Raw genomic sequence first — 19,038 nt, 5'->3', positions numbered from 1 at the left:
AGACCTCCAGAGAAGATATATGTATGTAATATGTTTTATTATTTAGACCACTTCTATTATTGATTGCTATCAGGATGCAAAAAGAGATTTTCAACCAGTATAACAAAATGTCCTACCCTACAATCAGCATGAAGTGATAGTGCTTAAAGTGCATTGAGCAGACATGGGCCTCTCGGACATTAAAGGGATACTTCACCACTTTTTCATATTAAACTATGTTATTCCCTTAACTAAGACGAGTTGATACATACCTCTCTTGTCTGAGTGCGTGCACTTAATCTCTCTGACGCACGGCTGAAAAATCCTCCCTCACATCTCCCTCTCCCCCTGGCGGAGATGTAAGGGAGGATTATTCAGACGGGACTTTTTACTGCGCCGAGTAAATGCTTTATATTGCTTTATATTTTTTTTATAAAGGGAGGAGGGAGAAACTCAGTTTATAAAAATACCCATGTTCGTGTTGACTAGGCCTAAGTCTTCAGCCTGTTCCTGCACAACGTGGTTATGTTTGCACAAGTTATAAGGCACTCCAGTAAAGTCATGTTTCACCACATTAATAATAAAAAAGGTTTCCACGTGAAAGAAGGTGGAGGAGCCTCATTGTACACATATTTATTACATAATCCCCACAGACCAATGGGAGTTCAAAAGCGTTTACCAGCTGGAGCAAACTTTTCCAGAAAGTTCACTTTGGCAAGCTGTTCCAAACTCCCAAAACAAACTTTGTATGTTGAACTTTGTTTTCGGCCTGATTTTGTTCGAAATTACATCACATGAGTTCAATTTTTGATTTTGCTTGGAGTAGCCTATTTCGGAGCCTTCAAGGAAAGAACAGACATGCTCAGTCTGAAAAACTGATGCAGAATAATATACACTTTACCGCAGCATATTATCATAAATTTACTGATTGATATCGTTTTGGTTCGAGGTGAAAAAAACACATTTGTATTTCCATTTTTTCACCACAGATATACATTGAAAAATACACCGGGGAACCACACTATATATATAAAAATAAAAAATAGACACTTTTTGTTAAAAGATAGAAATCTTAGTGGTAACCTTTTTTGTATTAGTATAAAGGATACATTGGTTGTAGTCAGTTTATTTAATCTATCAGTCTACCATCTCAATATCTTCACTGTCATACACAGATGTTAAAGGTTTAGCTTTAATGTACTCTCGGTTTTTGCCACTTATTCATTACTCATTTGTCACTTATTCACTTGTTCATCACTGTCTTTTTTTCTTTATTTACTCAGAGCTTAAAACTTCCATCTCTAATCCATGCAATGATTATAACACTCTTGATGAACATTGGAGAGATTTACGGCAAAACTCATATGAGAACAGTGGATATGATGATACCCTTGTTGAATGGAATGGCTGGTATCGGCTGTTTTTGAATGGAGAAAGTGCCCAGATGCCGGAGGGGTGTGTGAGTAAAGCATGTGGTGGTGAAACTGGACTGTATCTCCAATGTTCTCATCCAAAACCTGAGGATGGAGTGGTGACCCGCGATGTCATAACATTCTGGAACGACGAGTGTGGCAGCAACAGATCCATGACCATTCAAGTCAAAGCCTGTCCAGGAGATTATTACGTCTATGAATTTGTCAAACCCAACGTATCAGCCCCCATGCCTACATACTGTGCAGGTGAAATATTAAAGGCCCGTTCACACCAAGAGCAATAACTATAAAGAAAACTATATTAGCATCCAACACGATATTGTTGTGTTTATTATAAACGTATTCTGCAGTTAATCTGCTCTTTAAAACCATATGGATTCTGATTTGCCATCAATGGTTTTATCTTTTATCATTTATCATTTATGGGTGGCAGTGGCTCAGTGGTTCAGCTGGTCTACAAACCAGAAGGTTGGTGGTTCCATCCCCGGTTCCACCTGACCAAGTGTCAAGGTGTCCATGAGCAAGCTGCTCTCGACGAGCTGGATGGCGCCTTGCATGGCTGATATTGCCATTGGTGTATAAATGAGTGAATAAATGGGTGAAAATAAGGCAATATGTAAAGCACTTTGATGGAACAGATGTTGCATCTGTTGAAAGCGCTATATAAATGCAGTCCATTTAGCATTTATCAGATGATTATTAAAATGTTATAGTTATAATCCTTGGTGTGAATGGGTCTTAACTCTTTTAACCTTTTTATTTATTGTTTTATAAGATTTTTGATGTATGAAGAATAATTGTAGTATTTATTAGATAATTTTACATGCATATATATATATATATATATATATATATATATATATATATATATATATATATATATATATATATATTTTTTTTTTTTTTTTTTATTTTTTTAATTTATTTATTTATTTATTAAATTAAGGTTGTTTTAGTCAGTTAGAATCAGTGGTTTGCAGTAGAGGTCTGCACGGAGGGCCCAAGTCTAGGGTGGGTGATCTGTGGTGACGGGATGGGGGGCTTCTATGATATTACACTGCGTAGCCTATAATAAAAGATAATGAATTTCAAACCTGAACCAAACATATTTCTATTCAAAGATTAATAGTCTGTCATTAGTCTTTAGTCTGCCACAAAAAAACAACAATATTAAAATCCTGAACTCAAATGTCCATGTTAAAAAAACACAAAACAATGACTGTTGTAAGTAACAGTGCGTGAATCAGACCTTTCTGTATAGCCTAACGCTAATAAGCTTAAACGAAAAAAATGAAATAATTGTGTAGTGAAGTATTTTTTTGTACACTATGCCGCGAACAATCATTCACTCATTTACGCGTGGATCACCGGCCTCCTCGCGGCTGCAGCAACTTGCTCTCTCTCTTCATCAAGGATTAAAACAAAAAGAAGACAAAAAGGTCAGATTGTCTTTGTGCATACATTAATTACAGTACCTGCAGACACGTTTTTGCTTTTTAGCAGAGTGTGCCAGGACAACAGCCATGCCAACGGAATTAATGAAAATTAGCATATGAATCCACACCTAAATTCGGGCCTTGCCGCCTACCGTATTTTTTATATAACTAAGAAAAAAGATGCTGCAGCCAGCAGGGGCTGGTTGCAGGACAACTCAACCTCCGCAGACAGTTTTTAATGTTTATCAGACAATAACTACTCAAGGTTTTGCTTTAGTATAATTTTCTGGACAATTTGAGCCAGATTCAAGATTCGGGACAACAGTTTTGATTTCGGGACTGTCCTGAATTTTTCGGGGCATCTGGTCACCCTACCCAAGACCCGAGGCCCAACCCAACCCAAGACCTCTAGTTTGCAGTCCATCAGTCATTCTGTTGGTTACTTTGTTGTCTTCTCACACTTACCCATTTCGAACATTTCCCTAGCTCTATTATTTGTAACAGGTCTTTAAATCTTAACTTTTGAACTACTTTATTTCTCAGAAGAGGCTTGATTATTTGCACAGCTTTTAGCAGCTTCAGAGCGCACAAAGGAAATAATAAATGTCACTCCAAGGTTTTTTATTTATTTATTTATTTTATTATTTATTATTATTATTCAATGTGTTGCCCATTTTTCAGGGCTGTGAATTTACAGACTGCTACTTGTCCCATTTTTGGGCGTTACCACACACCACTGGTTAGAATATAATTGCTCAAAATCATAAAATTATATAAAACTAAAATATCCATCCATTCTCCAAACTGCTTTTCTAATACAAGGTCACGGGGTGCTGGAACATCTCAGGCTGTAGTCAGGGGTAAACCCTAATTGTCTTATATGAAAATATAATATTTCAACTGTATTTTACAAAGCTCTCTTTTGTCCATGTCAGTTGTTTTCCAAAGCATCAACAGTGATCCCTGCTACAATTATGAACCCCTGGACCGTCCCTGGAGAGCTAATAATGAAAGTGGAAATTACGTTTGTGACGACTCTTTCTCCTGGAATGGCTGGTACCGGCTTTTCTACCATGGAATGGACATCCGGATGCAAGAGACCTGTGTCAGTTCTTTCAGCTGTAACACAGTAATCAGTCTGTCTCTCAGTGATCCTCACCCTCAGATAGAGGATGGAGTGGTGATCCGTGAAGTCTGCGGTAGTTATCATTGGATTGGCCGCTGTGATTATAAGTTAAACCCCATCAGAGTGAAAGCGTGCCCAGACAATTACTACGTCTATGAACTTGTGAATCCATTAATCTGGTGTTCAGGATACTGCACAGGTAATGTGATTTCCCCCACTTATTTACAAAGACTTTAAAACCTTTTAAAGGGTTTTCAGTCACGTCCTAAATGTGTTTCTATTTAGATGTCAGGACAATTTCAAAGGTGGTTTCCAATGGAAGTCCAGATATATTCACTGGATCTAACATCACTTTGAGTAAGTTTTAATTAATATTTATTCATATACGATTGTTATTAAAAGTAATTTGATATCGATAGCAACATTTGCTGTTTTGTTTTTTTCCATTAAATTTTTTTTTTAACCCTCTGAACCCTGATGTTTTCTGGGCCCTTGAGGAGTTTTAACATATGTTTATATAGGTTGCACGTGAGGTTATTTTAGCCTACTAACCTGACTAACCCATGCTTTTTTATATTGGTTGTACGTGAGAAAAAAAAAGCTTCCTTCCAGTTAAGAGCTGTGTACTTTTAAACACTTTTTATTTTAATATATATCTCTTTACATACAGTCTTGTTCAAAATAATAGCAGTACAATGTGACTAACCAGAATAATCAAGGTTTTTAGTATATTTTTTATTGCTACGTGGCAAACAAGTTACCAGTAGGCTCAGTAGATTCTCAGAAAACAAATGAGACCCAGCATTCATGATATGCACGCTCTTAAGGCTGTGCAATTGGGCAATTAGTTGAAAGTGGTGTGTTCAAAAAAATAGCAGTGTGGCATTCACTGAGGTCATCAATTTTGTGAAGAAACAGGTGTGAATCAGGTGGCCCCTATTTAAGGATGAAGCCAACACTTGTTGAACATGCATTTGAAAGCTGAGGAAAATGAGTCGTTCAAGACATTGTTCAGAAGAACAGCGTACTTTGATTAAAAAGTTGATTAGAGAGGGGAAAACCTATAAAGAGGTGCAAAAAATGATAGGCTGTTCAGCTAAAATGATCTCCAATGCCTTAAAATGGAGAGCAAAACCAGAGAGACGTGGAAGAAAACGGAAGACAACCATCAAAATGGATAGAAGAATAACCAGAATGGCAAAGGCTCAGCCAATGATCACCTCCAGGATGATCAAAGACAGTCTGGAGTTAGCTGTAAGTACTGTGACAGTTAGAAGACGTCTGTGTGAAGCTAATCTATTTTCAAGAATCCCCCGCAAAGTCCGTCTGTTAAAAAAAAGGCATGTGCAGAAGAGGTTACAATTTGCCAAAGAACACATCAACTGGCCTAAAGACAAATGGAGGAAATTGTAATTGTTGATAAAATTGTTCTTTTTGGGTCCAAGGGCCACAGGCAGTTTGTGAGACGACCCCCAAACTCTGAATTCAAGCCACAGTACACAGTGAAGACAGTGAAGCATGGAGGTGCAAGCATCATGATATGGGCATGTTTCTCCTACTATGGTGTTGGGCCTATTTATCGCATACCAGGGATCATGGATCAGTTTGCATATGTTAAAATACTTGAAGAGGTCATGTTGCCCTATGCTGAAGAGGACATGCCCTTGAAACGGTTGTTTCAACAAGACAATGACCCAAAACACACTAGTAAACGGGCAAAGTCTTGGTTCCAAACCAACAAAATTAATGTTATCGAGTGGCCAGCCCAATCTCCAGACCTTAATCCAATTGAGAACTTGTGGGGTGATATCAAAAATGCTGTTTACCAAGAAATGTGAATGAATTGTGGAATGTTGTTAAAGAATCATGGAGTGGAATAACAGTTGAGAGGTGCCACAAGTTGGTTGACTCCATGCCACACAGATGTCAAGCAGTTTTAAAAAACTGTGGTCATACAACTAAATATTAGTTTAGTGATTCACAGGATTGCTAATACAAAAAAAAAATGTTTGTACAAAATAGTTTTGAGTTTGTACAGTCAAAGGTAGACACTGCTATTTTTTTGAACACACCCCTTTCAACTAATTGCCCAATTGCACAGCCTTAAGAGCGTGCATATCATGAATGCTGGGTCTCATTTGTTTTCTGAGAATCTACTGAACCTACTGGTAACTTGTTTGCCACGTAGCAATAAAAAATATACTAAAAACCTTGATTATTCTGGTTAGTCACATTGTACTGCTATTATTTTGAACAAGACTGTAAATATTATTTTCTACTTTATAAAATATATACCTAATTTCATTATTTTTTCTAAAGCAATAATGACTCTGTGCTTTCTATAGCTATTGTTAGCATGTGAGAGAAGAAAAGCTTCCTTCCACTTAAGAATAGTTAAGTGGACATGACATAAGTGTAAAGTGCTTTGGGTGTACAGTAGTACATATGAAAGCGCTATATAAATGCCTCATTCATTCATTCATTCATTCATTCATTCATTCATTCATTCATTCATTCATTCATTCATTCATTCATTCATTCATTCATTCATTCATTCATTCAATAGTTGTGCACTTTTAAACACGTTTTATTTTACTATATCTCTTTGCAAAAATATTTTTTACACTTAAAAACTATAATTTCGTTATTTTTCTGACCCAACTAATTTGTCATCCGCGCTTCCAATAGGTTGCACGCACTTCTCACTGAGATATTACATTTTGATTTTGCAAATTGTTTTTAAACAGTCTTTCGTGTAGCCTAGTTCATATGACCACTTTACAATATTTCATCATTGTTTATTTTGAAGCCTATTCTGTTTTCTTGTACAAAATAAAACATTTTAAGTTAAATGCAGAGTAAGACGTAGCCTATAAAAAAGACGAGAGGTGAAGATCAACATTTGTGTAGCCTGCCTGCTGTATTTTCACAAAAGTCGCATCTCTCATAGACCACGGTAGCCTATTTAAAATGGCATAAATGCATCAGTTATTTTCTCAATTTAATTTACAGAGCAATCCCTGCAAAGTTTTTAGGTTAACTATAGAAGAGACTAGCCTACTATAGGATTAGTGTGTGTCGCACTTGCAAGAACGAGGCGCGTGGCATCCGGATGGTTGCGTGATGTCGGTCAGCCAGGTACAATCTTACTGTACATTACGAAAAACTTGAATGCACATTAAATGAAAGGCATTTAGGAGATTATCCACACATTTCCCCCCAGCCTTAATTTGAGACTAGCCTTTGTTTGTTCATGGAGACCACGCCCCGGCCACTATTAGAGGCCCGGCGTTTAATTGACAACAGGCTTTTATTTGAGGAATTACGGTACTCTCTATTCAGCACAAACTCTGCTACAATACAGGTCCTTCTCAAAAAATGTGCATATTGTGATAAAGTTCATTTTTTTCCTTAATGTAATGATACAAATTAAACTTTCATATATTTTAGAATCATTGCACACCAACTGAAATATTTGAGGTCTTTTATTGTTTTAATACTGATGATTTTGGCATACAGCTCATGAAAACCCAAAGTTCCTGACTCAAAAATTAGCATATTTCATCCGACCAATAAAAGAAAAGTGTTTTTAATACAAAAAAAGTCAACCTTCAAATAATTATGTTCAGTTATGCACTCAATACTTGGTCGGGAATCCTTTTGCAGAAATGACTGCTTCAATGCGGCGTGGCATGGAGGCGATCAGCCTGTGGCACTGCTGAGGTGTTATGGAGGCCCAGGATGCTTCGATAGTGGCCTTAAGCTCATCCAGAGTGTTGGGTCTTGCGTCTCTCCACTTTCTCTTCACAATATCCCACAGATTCTCTATGGGGTTCAGGTCAGGAGAGTTGGCAGGCCAATTGAGTACAGTAATACCATGGTTAGTTAACCATTTACCAGTGGTTTTGGCACTGTGAGCAAGTGCCAGGTCGTGCTGAAAAACGAAATCTTCATCTACAAAGCTTTTCAGCAGATGGAAGCATGAAGTGCTCCAAAATCTCCTGATAGCTACCTGCATTTACCCTGCCCTTGATAAAACACAGTGGACCAACACCAGCAGCTGACATGGCACCCCAGACCATCACTGACTGTGGGTACTTGACACTGGACTTCAGGCATTTTGGCATTTCCTTCACCCCAGTCTTCCTCCAGACTCTGGCACCTTGATTTCCGAATGACATTCAAAATTTGCTTTCATCCGAAAAAAGTACTTTGGACCACTGAGTTACAGTCCAGTGCTGCTTCTCTGTAGCCCAAAGTGGCTTGACCTGGGGAATGCGGCACTTGTAGCCCATTTCCTGCACACACCTGGACTCAGTCCACTGCTTCCGCAGGTCCCCCAAGGTCTGGAATCAGTCCTTCTCCACAATCTTCCTCAGGGTCCGGTCACCTCTTCTCGTTGTGCAGAGGTTTTTGGCACACTTTTTTTTGACACCTTCCCACAGAGGTGCCTTGATACAGCACTCTGGGAACAGCCTATTCGTTCAGAAATTTCTTTCTGTGTCTTACCCTCTCGCTTGAGGGTGGCAATGATGGCCTTCTGGACAGGGTCGGGTCGGCAATCTTACCCATGATTGCGGTTTTGATAAATAAACCAGCCTGGGAGTTTTTAAAAGCCTCAGGAATATTTTGCAGGTGTTTAGAGTTAATTAGTTGATTCAGATGATTAGGGTAATAGCTCGTTTAGAGAACCTTTTCATGATATGCTAATTTTTTGAGATTTGGAGATTGGAATTTGGGGTTTTCATGAGCTGTATGCCAAAATCATCAGTATTAAAATGATAAAAAACCTGAAATATTTCAGTTGGTGTGCAATGAATCTAAAATATATGAAAGTTTAATTTTTATCATTACATTATGGAAAATAATGCACTTTTATCACATATGCTAATTTTTTGAGAAGGACCTGTATGTCAGCAGCATGTATATAACAGTTTGTAGTTTTGAGAAAATTACTCATGGTTTTCCTTTTGTCATTTATAAGTAACTGAAATAAGGCCATAAAACCCATACTGAATATTTGTTCTCCTTTGAAAACATACTTTTTTTTAACATGTAAACTAGAATATTTGCTTCAAAACTATGTTAAAAATCAGCCTGTCTACTCATTCACATAAAACAATATATTGATTTAAAATTTGTAAAACATGTTTTATGTAATGAAGGATTAAGTTGCTAGTTATAAGTTATGATCACAGTGGGGCAAATGTTAGAATGCACAAGTCTTTGTTTTCCATTTGTATTAATTTTATTCTAGCTTGCTTATTCTAAGTTACAGGTGGACTGAGATGTGGTTCTACATAAGGACATAAAATAAAATATAGCTGCAAGCAGCAATAACAGGGCCAAGTGCAAAGAAGAAGAGAAGAAATGCCAACATGGCTGGGTCACACCAATTGTCAGACCAGCTGCAATACAGAGCAACTGAACACATTTTAAGATGATGTAGCCTGAAAAAAGCCCTGCGGCATATTGCCTTAAATTTGTTGCTGCATTATAAAAAAACGGTTTTGTCTATCAACACGACATCCATATCATTTTGTTGACATAGTCTGAAGATGATTTGATTCAATTTTGGTGAAAATCGAACAAAGAGACTAGGAGATGTTCGAAAAAGTAGGTTTTGAATAAAAAGTACTATTGTTTTTCACTGAGGAGTCGAACTAGCGACTCGTCCTGCAGTGATGGTACAGCAACTGTGGCGACGGGACGTACATCTCTGTTCCCTCCTTCAGGAAACAAGGGTTACCATACGTAAAAGAGACCTTCCCTTTTAGTCGGTCACGTTCAACGTACAGTAGGATTATATTTATTGAGCAACACCGTCTGAGAGAGCAGAGCGTGCTCTGCCGAGGGAAGACATGGGCTCGCTGTAGGCAGCACTACCGTGGAGAATACACATATGGGGAGCTCCTCTTGAAGCTGATAGGGGCTCCCAGAAGTGATCCCAATTCGTCTGACTGATTTTCAGTGTTTAGGAGAGAACCAGTATAGAAAATACCCTATTACTTATTCATTATGATGTTTTTGAATGTAAAAAACACACAAACTTCATAAGTTGACCTCAGATAACAGTATAAACAATTAAAAATGCCCTCTTTAAAGGCATGGTACTGATGACACATCAACTTAATCGGTGTAAACCTATACATGTGTTTCAATGTTAGTGAAAGTATCTCATTTCATTTTGGCTTTATAGACATTTATATTACTTTTTTTTTAAATGACTGACACCTGACTTGATTGAATTTTTATTACCCCTTACTATCAATATTTTGACATTTTGGCATTAACACTTAGCTATCGACCTATATTTTCAAACTTCTGACGCTGGTTTCGTAGATATCAGCTACTGTTTTTTTAAGCGCTAAAATACAATGCTGCACAAACCATATGCCAAAAACTGGCAAGTCTGGTATTGGACTCAGCAACGATTCAAGAGTCTGACTCTTGTGAAAATAAGCCAAACAAACCCAAAATTATAAGCATTTGGAAAAAAAACTCCACTAGGTAGCGCTGTTTTGAAACTTTTCAGACTCCTTCAGCACATCATGATGACCCATACCAAGTTTAGTAATAATCCATTTATGCGTTCCTGAAAAACAGCATTTTAGCACATAATTCAAAATGTCCGACAGCCAAAATGGCCAATATGGTAAAATTGGATATCATTCGCATGATGTCCCAAATCCAGTGTTGGTCACGTTACTTTAAAAAAGTAATTAGTTATAGTTACTAGTTACTTCTTACAAATAGTAACTGAGTTAAATCATTATAAAAGTAACTAATTACTAGAGAAAGTAACAACTGAGTTACTTTTTTTTTTAGAACTTGGATGGCCCAAATATTAAATATGTTAAATTAATGAATCGGACACTAAATAGAATAAATTCTGTGTAAAAACATTGTACATTAATGTACACTATTGTAATGTTGCTGTGGGACAATGTGAGAGACACCAATCAGATTCCATACGTTCCATTCAAGAAAGACTCTTTCTTCCTGGGCATAAGTTGGACGTTACATAAAAAAAAATTCTCATAAGAATGCATAAACATTCAGTTTGCGAAAGCTACTTGCCATCGCTGTATATCACTGTGCATATGCTTGTGCGTCATAGAGGTGTGTGTGTGTGTGTGTGTGTGTGAACTCAACCTATCAAAAACAACCTTGTCTCCCACCCACCAATCATCATCAGTTATGTGTACCACCCCACCAACCCCCTGACACGCATGGCATGCACGCCCACACACACACACACACACACACACACACACACACACACACACACACACACACACACACACACACACACACACACACACACACACACACACACACACACACACACACACACACACAACCAGAGAAAGAAAAACGTTGCAGGTCCGACCTACAGAGAGCCTGTCCGGATGAAAACCGCTTCAGTGAGCTCAATTATAGTAATGCCGCTTTTTTTTCTCAGTAACGTTAACATCGTTGTAATGGGAGAAACAGTAATTTGTTTGATTAATCGTTACTGAAAAAAATAATTCCGTTAGTAGTGCCGTTTATCTATAACGCGTGTTGATGGGCGTGCATTTGATCTCTCGCTCTTCCGGAAAAAGAGCCCATACAAGGACATTCTGCTCTTGTTGACGTCAAGCAGACCCATACTCGGAAAAAAAACTTTAAGAAACTTGTAAGAAACAAAAAGTATTTTGGCACAGAAAATACTCCATCAAATGTCCAACTATTTTTTTTAAACATTGTCCATGTTTAGCATGGGAATCAAAAGCCGCGTTTCCACCGCAGGAACTTTACCCAGGAACCAGGAACTTTGGGGTGGTACTCGGTGTGTTTTGACCGCAGGAACCAGGGTCTAAATAAAGTTTCGGGTAAATATTTCCCCCTCCAAACGGCCCTGGTCGCGAGGTAGTACTTTTTCAAAGTTCAGGAACTTTCGAGGGCGGGACTTGGGCGCTGAACATGCTGATTGGTTTAGGTCACGCAGCATTTTATTTCAACCGGCATTTTTAAAAGTCTTTTGCGAGGTTCGGTCTACGTTCAGTAAATATCATTCTTGCTCTCTGTCTGATGGCGCGCGTTCGTCTCAGCCATCTCACGTTCAGTGTACGTAATAGCTGATAATAATATACATTGTCATTTTAAATCTAGCTTTACAAGCTTTCTGAATATGCTAGTGCTCTTTTCTGTCGTTGTTAATTACCTCTTTAGTAAACCTATACATAACCAGCAAAAGCAGCACAGCTTGAATCCATACTCGTTATTCATTTTTCTCCATGTCTCCAAGTAAACGACCTGACCGATTACTTTTAAGTGTGCGTACCTTACATGATGTGACAGCGCACGCCGCGCTCATGTTGACAAGAGAGGAAAGTTCATTTTTCTGAGGGGTAAACTCTTTTTATTTCATAAGTTATGAAGATAATGTTGGAATAATGGCACAGCGTATATTGCCGACAGGCAGTTTTTACTTTAACTGCGCCTGACAGAAGAATTATTTTTTTTCTGAGATGATTATTACACTTTACAACAAATAAATAGCTTATATAATACTGTATTAGTCCTGGTGGCCGTTAAGAGTTGCTATGGCTACAATTAACACATTCCAGCTGGTGGCGAAAACAGCGTTGACATTTTTGATGCGGCAGACAAACTGCATATCACAAAATGATTGCGACTGAAAGTCATCACATGTAAACACCAGATCGGTTTAGATAACGTCTCATGTAAACAATCCACTAAATCTTTCAAACGGAATGACAAAAAAAAGTGTGCTTGTAAACGTGGCTAGTATTGCGCAAAAATGATTACTGTCCGTCACTGACTTGGACGGCGCGCAGTCCTACATCACCGGACTAATCTGCCTAATCTTCACGGTACTTTAGATCCCGGTGGAAACGCAGACAGTTGCAGGTCTGGGGGGAGAAAAGTTCCTGTAAAAAAAGTTCCTGGTACAAATAGTTCCGGCTAATTTTGGTGGAAACGGGGCTAAAGTCTTTAACAAGGTAAAAAGCTCAGTATGCATGAAATTAACCCCCATTTAACCCCCTTTTACATTTTTTTGAGGGAAAATGCAGGTATACTATAACTATAAATCACTAGAAAGGAATATTTAAATACATCATACTAAACTAGAGAAAAATAGCCTATATGAATTATCATGTGTTACTTCAAACGTTTTCATACTTATGCCATTATTAAGTGAGTTTGAATAAAAGCCTAATGTTTGGTGCATTTTGCTTTTCAAATAAACAGTGCAAGCTATCCAAACTCACAGCGCTTACAGAGACCATTTACAGAAGCAATCAAGATGCTCCTCACAATAAACACTTACATTTAAGCAGATATCCATGAACATCATAATTAACAGTAAACACTGGTTTAAACGTTATAATATCCTGTTAGTATAAACACTCATTGCTTTTATATCATGCTATTCCCTTTCAGTCTGACACGTTTGACGAACGTCAGAATGTGATCCGACAAATTGGGATATCGCATTAGAGCCCTATCACCTTGTCGCATTAGAGCCCTATCATCATGTCGCACTCCGCCCCACAGCGTTATAAATACAGAATTGCATGCAAACGCACCTTTGTCTTTCGATTCAGAACCGAGCACGGTGTTCCTGATTGTCTCTTGAGAGTGTGACTTCAAGAATGAGTAAACACTGAATTGAGAAGTTCTTCCTGTCTCGGCAGTCTGCTGCTGCCTCCACCCAGCCGCTGGTCGCAGCTCCTCTACCTGGTTATCACCAAGGGTACCCATCTACCTCGTCCCCCACCCCTGCCAAGTCTACAAAGCAGCAGCCTCCACCCAGCAGACAGCAGGGAGCTGTCTTGGGTGAGGTGCCCAGAGTGATATGTTCTTAAGGTTCCCATCACTGAAAACAGATCAGCTCTTTGTCTGTTATGGAGGCCAGCAGAAGGGAAATGCTGTCTCCAAGCAGAGGATGTCTCCAACAGGATAGTGGATGCCATCTACTTGGCATACAAAACCCAAGGCGTGCCTTGCCCACTCAGGTTAACAGTTCACTTCACGAGAGGAGTAGCTTCTTCTTGGGTGTCTTTTACTGGGCAGAGTTCACTCTGTCGTCCCAGCTAGATGTAGTCTCCCTCCTATTGCCAGAGCCAGCCCAGAGACATTTAATGTGTTGTGCTGCCCTCTGGCCAGACCATATGTGTTTACCACATCTTACCTACCTACTATGGAGAACCAACCATGCATAAATTAAAAATAAATGAATGAATGAAAGAATAAGTAACTAAATAAATGAATAAATATACACATATGTAAAATTAATAAACAGATAAATAAATGAATAAATGTGATATTAGGAAAATAAATAACACAATAAACAACTTGATAAAATAAATATGATTAATTTTTAATCAAATTAAATTTTGTATTATTTTTCCCTTAATTTATTATTTTCTGCTTTTATAAAAAAATATATTTAAACTTTGATTTATTTGCTAATTAATTTTAACATGTGTTCACGCACTCCATACACTACCGACAAGATGTGATCTCTGCAGCATTCACTTTGGCACACTTTCCCAGTGTTAGATCTAAGTCTGACTGTAATGGGTCATCCTAGAGTAAGGCACTGGAAGGGTCAGAAACTGTGGCGTTTTATTCTGTCGCCACAGTTTCTGCCTCTTGCTCGACTCCTCAGCGAAAAACAAAGATGCGTTTGCATGCACTTCCATATTTATACCTGCACTGCAGGCCAGAGAACGACATGCAAATCTTGCACGCCAAGGTTCACTCGTTTAGTACACACTTAAAGGTGATAGGGCTTTCATGCAATATCCCAATTCGTCTGTGTAACGTAGTACGTAGATATGGGAAGGAAGGAGGCAGGAACTAGCAAACGTTCAAAAACTTTAATCAAACAAATAAACAAAACGAATGTAACGCTTGCAGCCCCTCATGGACGACTGCCCCGCACACACATAATAAAAACTTAAATAAAACACAACATAAATTCCAGGCCTGGTCCTATCTCCTCCTTCACTGCTGTCACTCGTCCTTAAATTCCTCCTAGCTCCCTCATAAGACGTGCTCATTCTCAGTCACGACCTGGCCTCGCTCGCTCCTCCCATGTCTCTTGCTTGTCTACCTTGCCACAGTCGTATTACATTCTGATGTAATGTCTAGTTTAGTAACCGATGCGTTATATTTGTACTATAGAGCAGTGGTCAACAATCTTTTCAAGCCAAAGATCCCTGACCTTAGCCTTAGGAAAGGCAAGATCTACCTTCACTCTCTTACAGTAGGTGGTGCACATGGAAAAGATGTGTTTGTTTGGGTACCTCTGTAAAAATACCTTCAAAACTATTCTGAAGACAGTTTCATTCAGAGATACAGTGAACTTGCTGAGCCTATTTATACCTGGGCCACTTTTTTAGCTGTATTTTTTACAGTCTATGTTTTTTACAGATCAGATATCTATCTGATTCATCAGAATGATTCCGTTTACACTTGGTCACATAAACGTTTCTCTGCCAAACAGATACTAATCCGATCTTTAATCCGAGCAGCCGCTTGAGAAACTGTACCTCTAATTTTTTTCATACGGATTACATAAATAGAGAATATTTGTTTTCGATATAAATTGAATTATAATTTTTATGTGATTAAATGACACTTCCAGCTTTCTAAAGACATCTCTCATATCTGTGTGGCAAGTATTCTCTGAGTTACAATTCATTTTCAGATGCATTTCAGAGTGGAATTCACTGATATAGAGAAGAGAGAATGCTCATCCTGTTTGTTTTCTGTATTTAGCGAGAAGCACACAATTACATTTTTATTGTGAGTGTACACAAATAAAAATAGACACTTAGCTTTCTATAGACATATCTCTCATGTCTGTGTTGCCAAAAATTACAGTATTTTAAGTTGTTTTCCACTGTCATGAGGAAAAATTGGGTTCAGAGGGTTAAAGTTTAAATTTTTACAGATAAAGTGGTAGCATTTAGCATGTTTTTAGCATGTTACACAGTCATGCTGTATATGTGAATTTAGAATCTTCTGATTGTTACTGTGTTTGACTGGTTCAGACTTAAGCCAGGGACACACCAAGAAGACAGTTGGCCATTGGGCAACGTCAGGCCATTTTTATTTTTGAGCATTGACCTACTTCAATTTTTGTTGTGTTTCATAACGTTGGCTCTTGTCAGATGCTGTTTTTTTTTTTTTTTTTTTTTTTTTTTTTTGAGGTGATGGTTCTTTGGCATCGGTTTGGTGTGTCCCTACCTTTACACTTGTGAAGTTTCTCATGTAAATATAATTTGTTTGTTTTGGTCTCCTCATGCAACAGATTATGACCCATGCAATAACTACAACATGCTCAACAACAACTGGAGAAATGCACTTAATGACTGGTCCATATATGGAAACATATCTGATCATGATGACACTCGTGTAAAATGGGATGGCTGGTATCGACTCTTCATAAATGGCTTGAGTGCTCAGATGCCCGAGTCGTGTGCGTCTTACATGTCATGTGGAGGTTTTAGTTCTCTGTGGCTAGGTGGATCTCATCCTCAGCTAAAAGATGGAATTGTTACACGTGAGATTTATGGCTCTTATTATGATGATTGCAGTTACTACAGATCCAACCCAATCCATGTCAAAGCTTGCCCTGGAAATTATTATGTCTACAAATTTACCAGACCAGCTCTTTCAATCCCAGCTCCTGTATATTGTGCAGGTACATAATTCCTCTTTGTACCTGACACGATTATCATGAATTGTATTGTTAGTTTTCTTATTATTATCATCATCTTGGATCAATTTAACCTTCCTCTTTCTACTTTTTCACTACAGTATCTTTTAGCACCCCAAGTTTCAACCCCTGCTACAACTATACCAGTCTGTCTGACTCATGGAGATCAACTAACAACTCTTACAACAGTACCTATAATGCCATGTGTGATTATAACATGGAATGGAATGGCTGGTACAGGCTTTTCTACAATGGTCAAAGTGCTCAGATGCCAGAATCATGTGTTAATCAGAACATGTGTGGTACTAGTGACCCACTGTGGCTCAACGGCCCTCACCCACAGCTGGAAGATGGAGAGGTCACGCGTCAGGTCTGTGCTTCTTCATGGGATGGCTGCTGTACATACACATCCCACCCTATACGAGTCAAAGCCTGTCCAGAAAATTACTATGTTTATGAGCTTGTCAAGCCAATATTTTGCTCATCTTACTGTGTAGGTGAGTATTTACTCATATGCACTCAAACCATTTACTTTTCTGGATTATGTTTGAAAATGAGTGATGTTGAATTAAAAACAAATAATCCTAATACCAGATGCCTCAAACCAGCACATTCAATCAGCGTCTACGACAACAGAGACTATCCGACACATAGCATCCATTACTCCACCAATCACAACCACTGGTAAAGTATTTTATTTACTCATTTATAAACCTTAACAAGCACCTTGTTTATGCTGCCAGTCTTAATACACAGATCTGATCTGTTGACCATATCTTTTTATTGGCCAGTCTTTTTACATTCACTTTAGGCATGTCCGACCAGAAAGCTAAAAAGCGCACCTAGACCAAACATTGTCAGATTCTAATAGACAGAAACAAGATCACAGGGACACAGGGAGTATGTCCGTGAGATGTAGCATCTTACAGTCAAAACCCAAGATATTCCCTTTTGAAGGAACTTGTGTTGCATCATCGTCCTTGATGGTTTGAGAATGAGGATACTCCAGACTTTTAAGTGCCTGTCTGTGTGAATCACTGTAAGCACATTAAGATGAAAGCACCTGACAATCTGGTGTAGAGTCCAGATTGTAAAATCTTACAAATGTGAACAAAGAGGACCAGCCTGCCAGATACCTCATCCTGTAGGGATATCCTATATATATATATATATATATATATATATATATATATATATATATATATATATATATATATATATATATATATATATATATATATATATATATATATATATATATATAAGGGTTTCTAAGCTGCCATACTCCTGCCTGGCCTCAAAGCAAACAGATGAAACATGTATCCAACGGGTTTCTTCCCAGGGATACACCACTGCAGTCTCCTGCAGTAACTCCAGCATTGTACCAACCTGGCAGTTAACTCGGTCCCATTAACAAGATCCACAATGCGAAGTGTGAAACCCCTCCACTTCTGTGTCATGCTTAATGGGTACCCCCTTGGTGAAAAAAACCTTTTGGTCTTGAGCCGGCACTGCAAGGTTCTCATGTCGATCGGGGTGGGATTAAAAAAGTTCCCTTTCAATCGGTCACGTTCGACGTACGTCGGACTTAGACCGACAAATTGGGGATCACTTCTGGGAGCCCCTATCAGTTTCGAGATATAAAAAACGGGCCAATGAACATTGGCGTGCGTGCTTTGCATATCGCACCCCGCCCCACTGCGCGGATATAAAGCGGAAGTGATCGCCAGGCACTGTTGTCATTCACTTCGGAGCCGAATGGCGTTGATGAAGCATCTGACTGCCTTCTATCTAGCGCGAGAGAGAGAAAGCGTGTGCCGGAGGAAATTGCTCCTGTTAGCCAGACGGCACAAGACAGCGTCACCGCAATCTCACTGCTGCTGAGAGAGCTGTCGTTTTCACAGCGATCTGAGAAACTGAGCAAATTGCACTACACACACACACACACCACACACAGTTGGTTCGGTGGGCGTGTTCCTTTTTCTGGTGAGAGCAGAAAACAGGCGGCACACAAAACCTGTTGTTCTGCCGCGGTCGATCCCTGGGTGCTTCAACACCTAAAAGAGCTACACGGGTGACGTGCCGTCCTTTTCAGGATGTCTTTTCACCCGTGCATTTCTGGATGCGGTCGTTCCCTGGCGAGACAAAAAGGTCGGGCTTGAGTGGAACCCTCCACCACGTCCCGAACCTTCTAGGTTGGATGATTGGTTTCTCGGGGCGGGCCGTACTGGTTCTCAGCGTCCCGCCCCGGTGCCTTTCTTCCCGGAGGTGCATGAGGAGCTAAATAGGTCATGGAAAGCACCGTTTAGCGCCCGCGGGTGA

The 19,038-nt window shown here is 38.9% G+C and overlaps 1 protein-coding gene across 1 annotated transcript; it reads left to right on the top strand.

The window, feature by feature from the left end:
* The first annotated feature begins 1,423 nt into the window (after window positions 1-1,423).
* On the top strand, window positions 1,424-19,038 carry LOC137090832 (uncharacterized). The gene is made up of 7 exons (XM_067454781.1): window positions 1,424-1,658; window positions 3,784-3,953; window positions 4,014-4,136; window positions 13,682-13,823; window positions 16,309-16,701; window positions 16,818-17,213; window positions 18,812-19,038. Exons 1-7 carry the CDS (start codon window positions 1,424-1,426, stop codon window positions 19,036-19,038), a joined length of 1,686 nt encoding a protein of 561 aa, XP_067310882.1.

This window comes from Pseudorasbora parva, chromosome 10 (assembly GCF_024679245.1).
Source record: "Pseudorasbora parva isolate DD20220531a chromosome 10, ASM2467924v1, whole genome shotgun sequence".
In the NCBI taxonomy this organism is placed as follows: domain Eukaryota; kingdom Metazoa; phylum Chordata; class Actinopteri; order Cypriniformes; family Gobionidae; genus Pseudorasbora; species Pseudorasbora parva.
The sequence above is the reverse complement of the archived record's forward strand: the minus strand, read 5'-3'. Positions and strand labels throughout refer to the sequence as shown.

Excerpts from the sequence above, each read along its gene's own strand:
- LOC137090832 (XM_067454781.1), top strand. The coding sequence starts at position 1,424 with ATGCCGGAGGGGTGTGTGAGTAAAGCATGTGGTGGTGAAACTGGACTG. Across the intron at positions 3,954-4,013 it reads TCCGGATGCAAGAGACCTGT|ATAGAGGATGGAGTGGTGAT; the intron begins GTCAGTTCTTTC and ends CCTCACCCTCAG. Across the intron at positions 17,214-18,811 it reads TTGCTCATCTTACTGTGTAG|GATGTCTTTTCACCCGTGCA; the intron begins GTGAGTATTTAC and ends CGTCCTTTTCAG.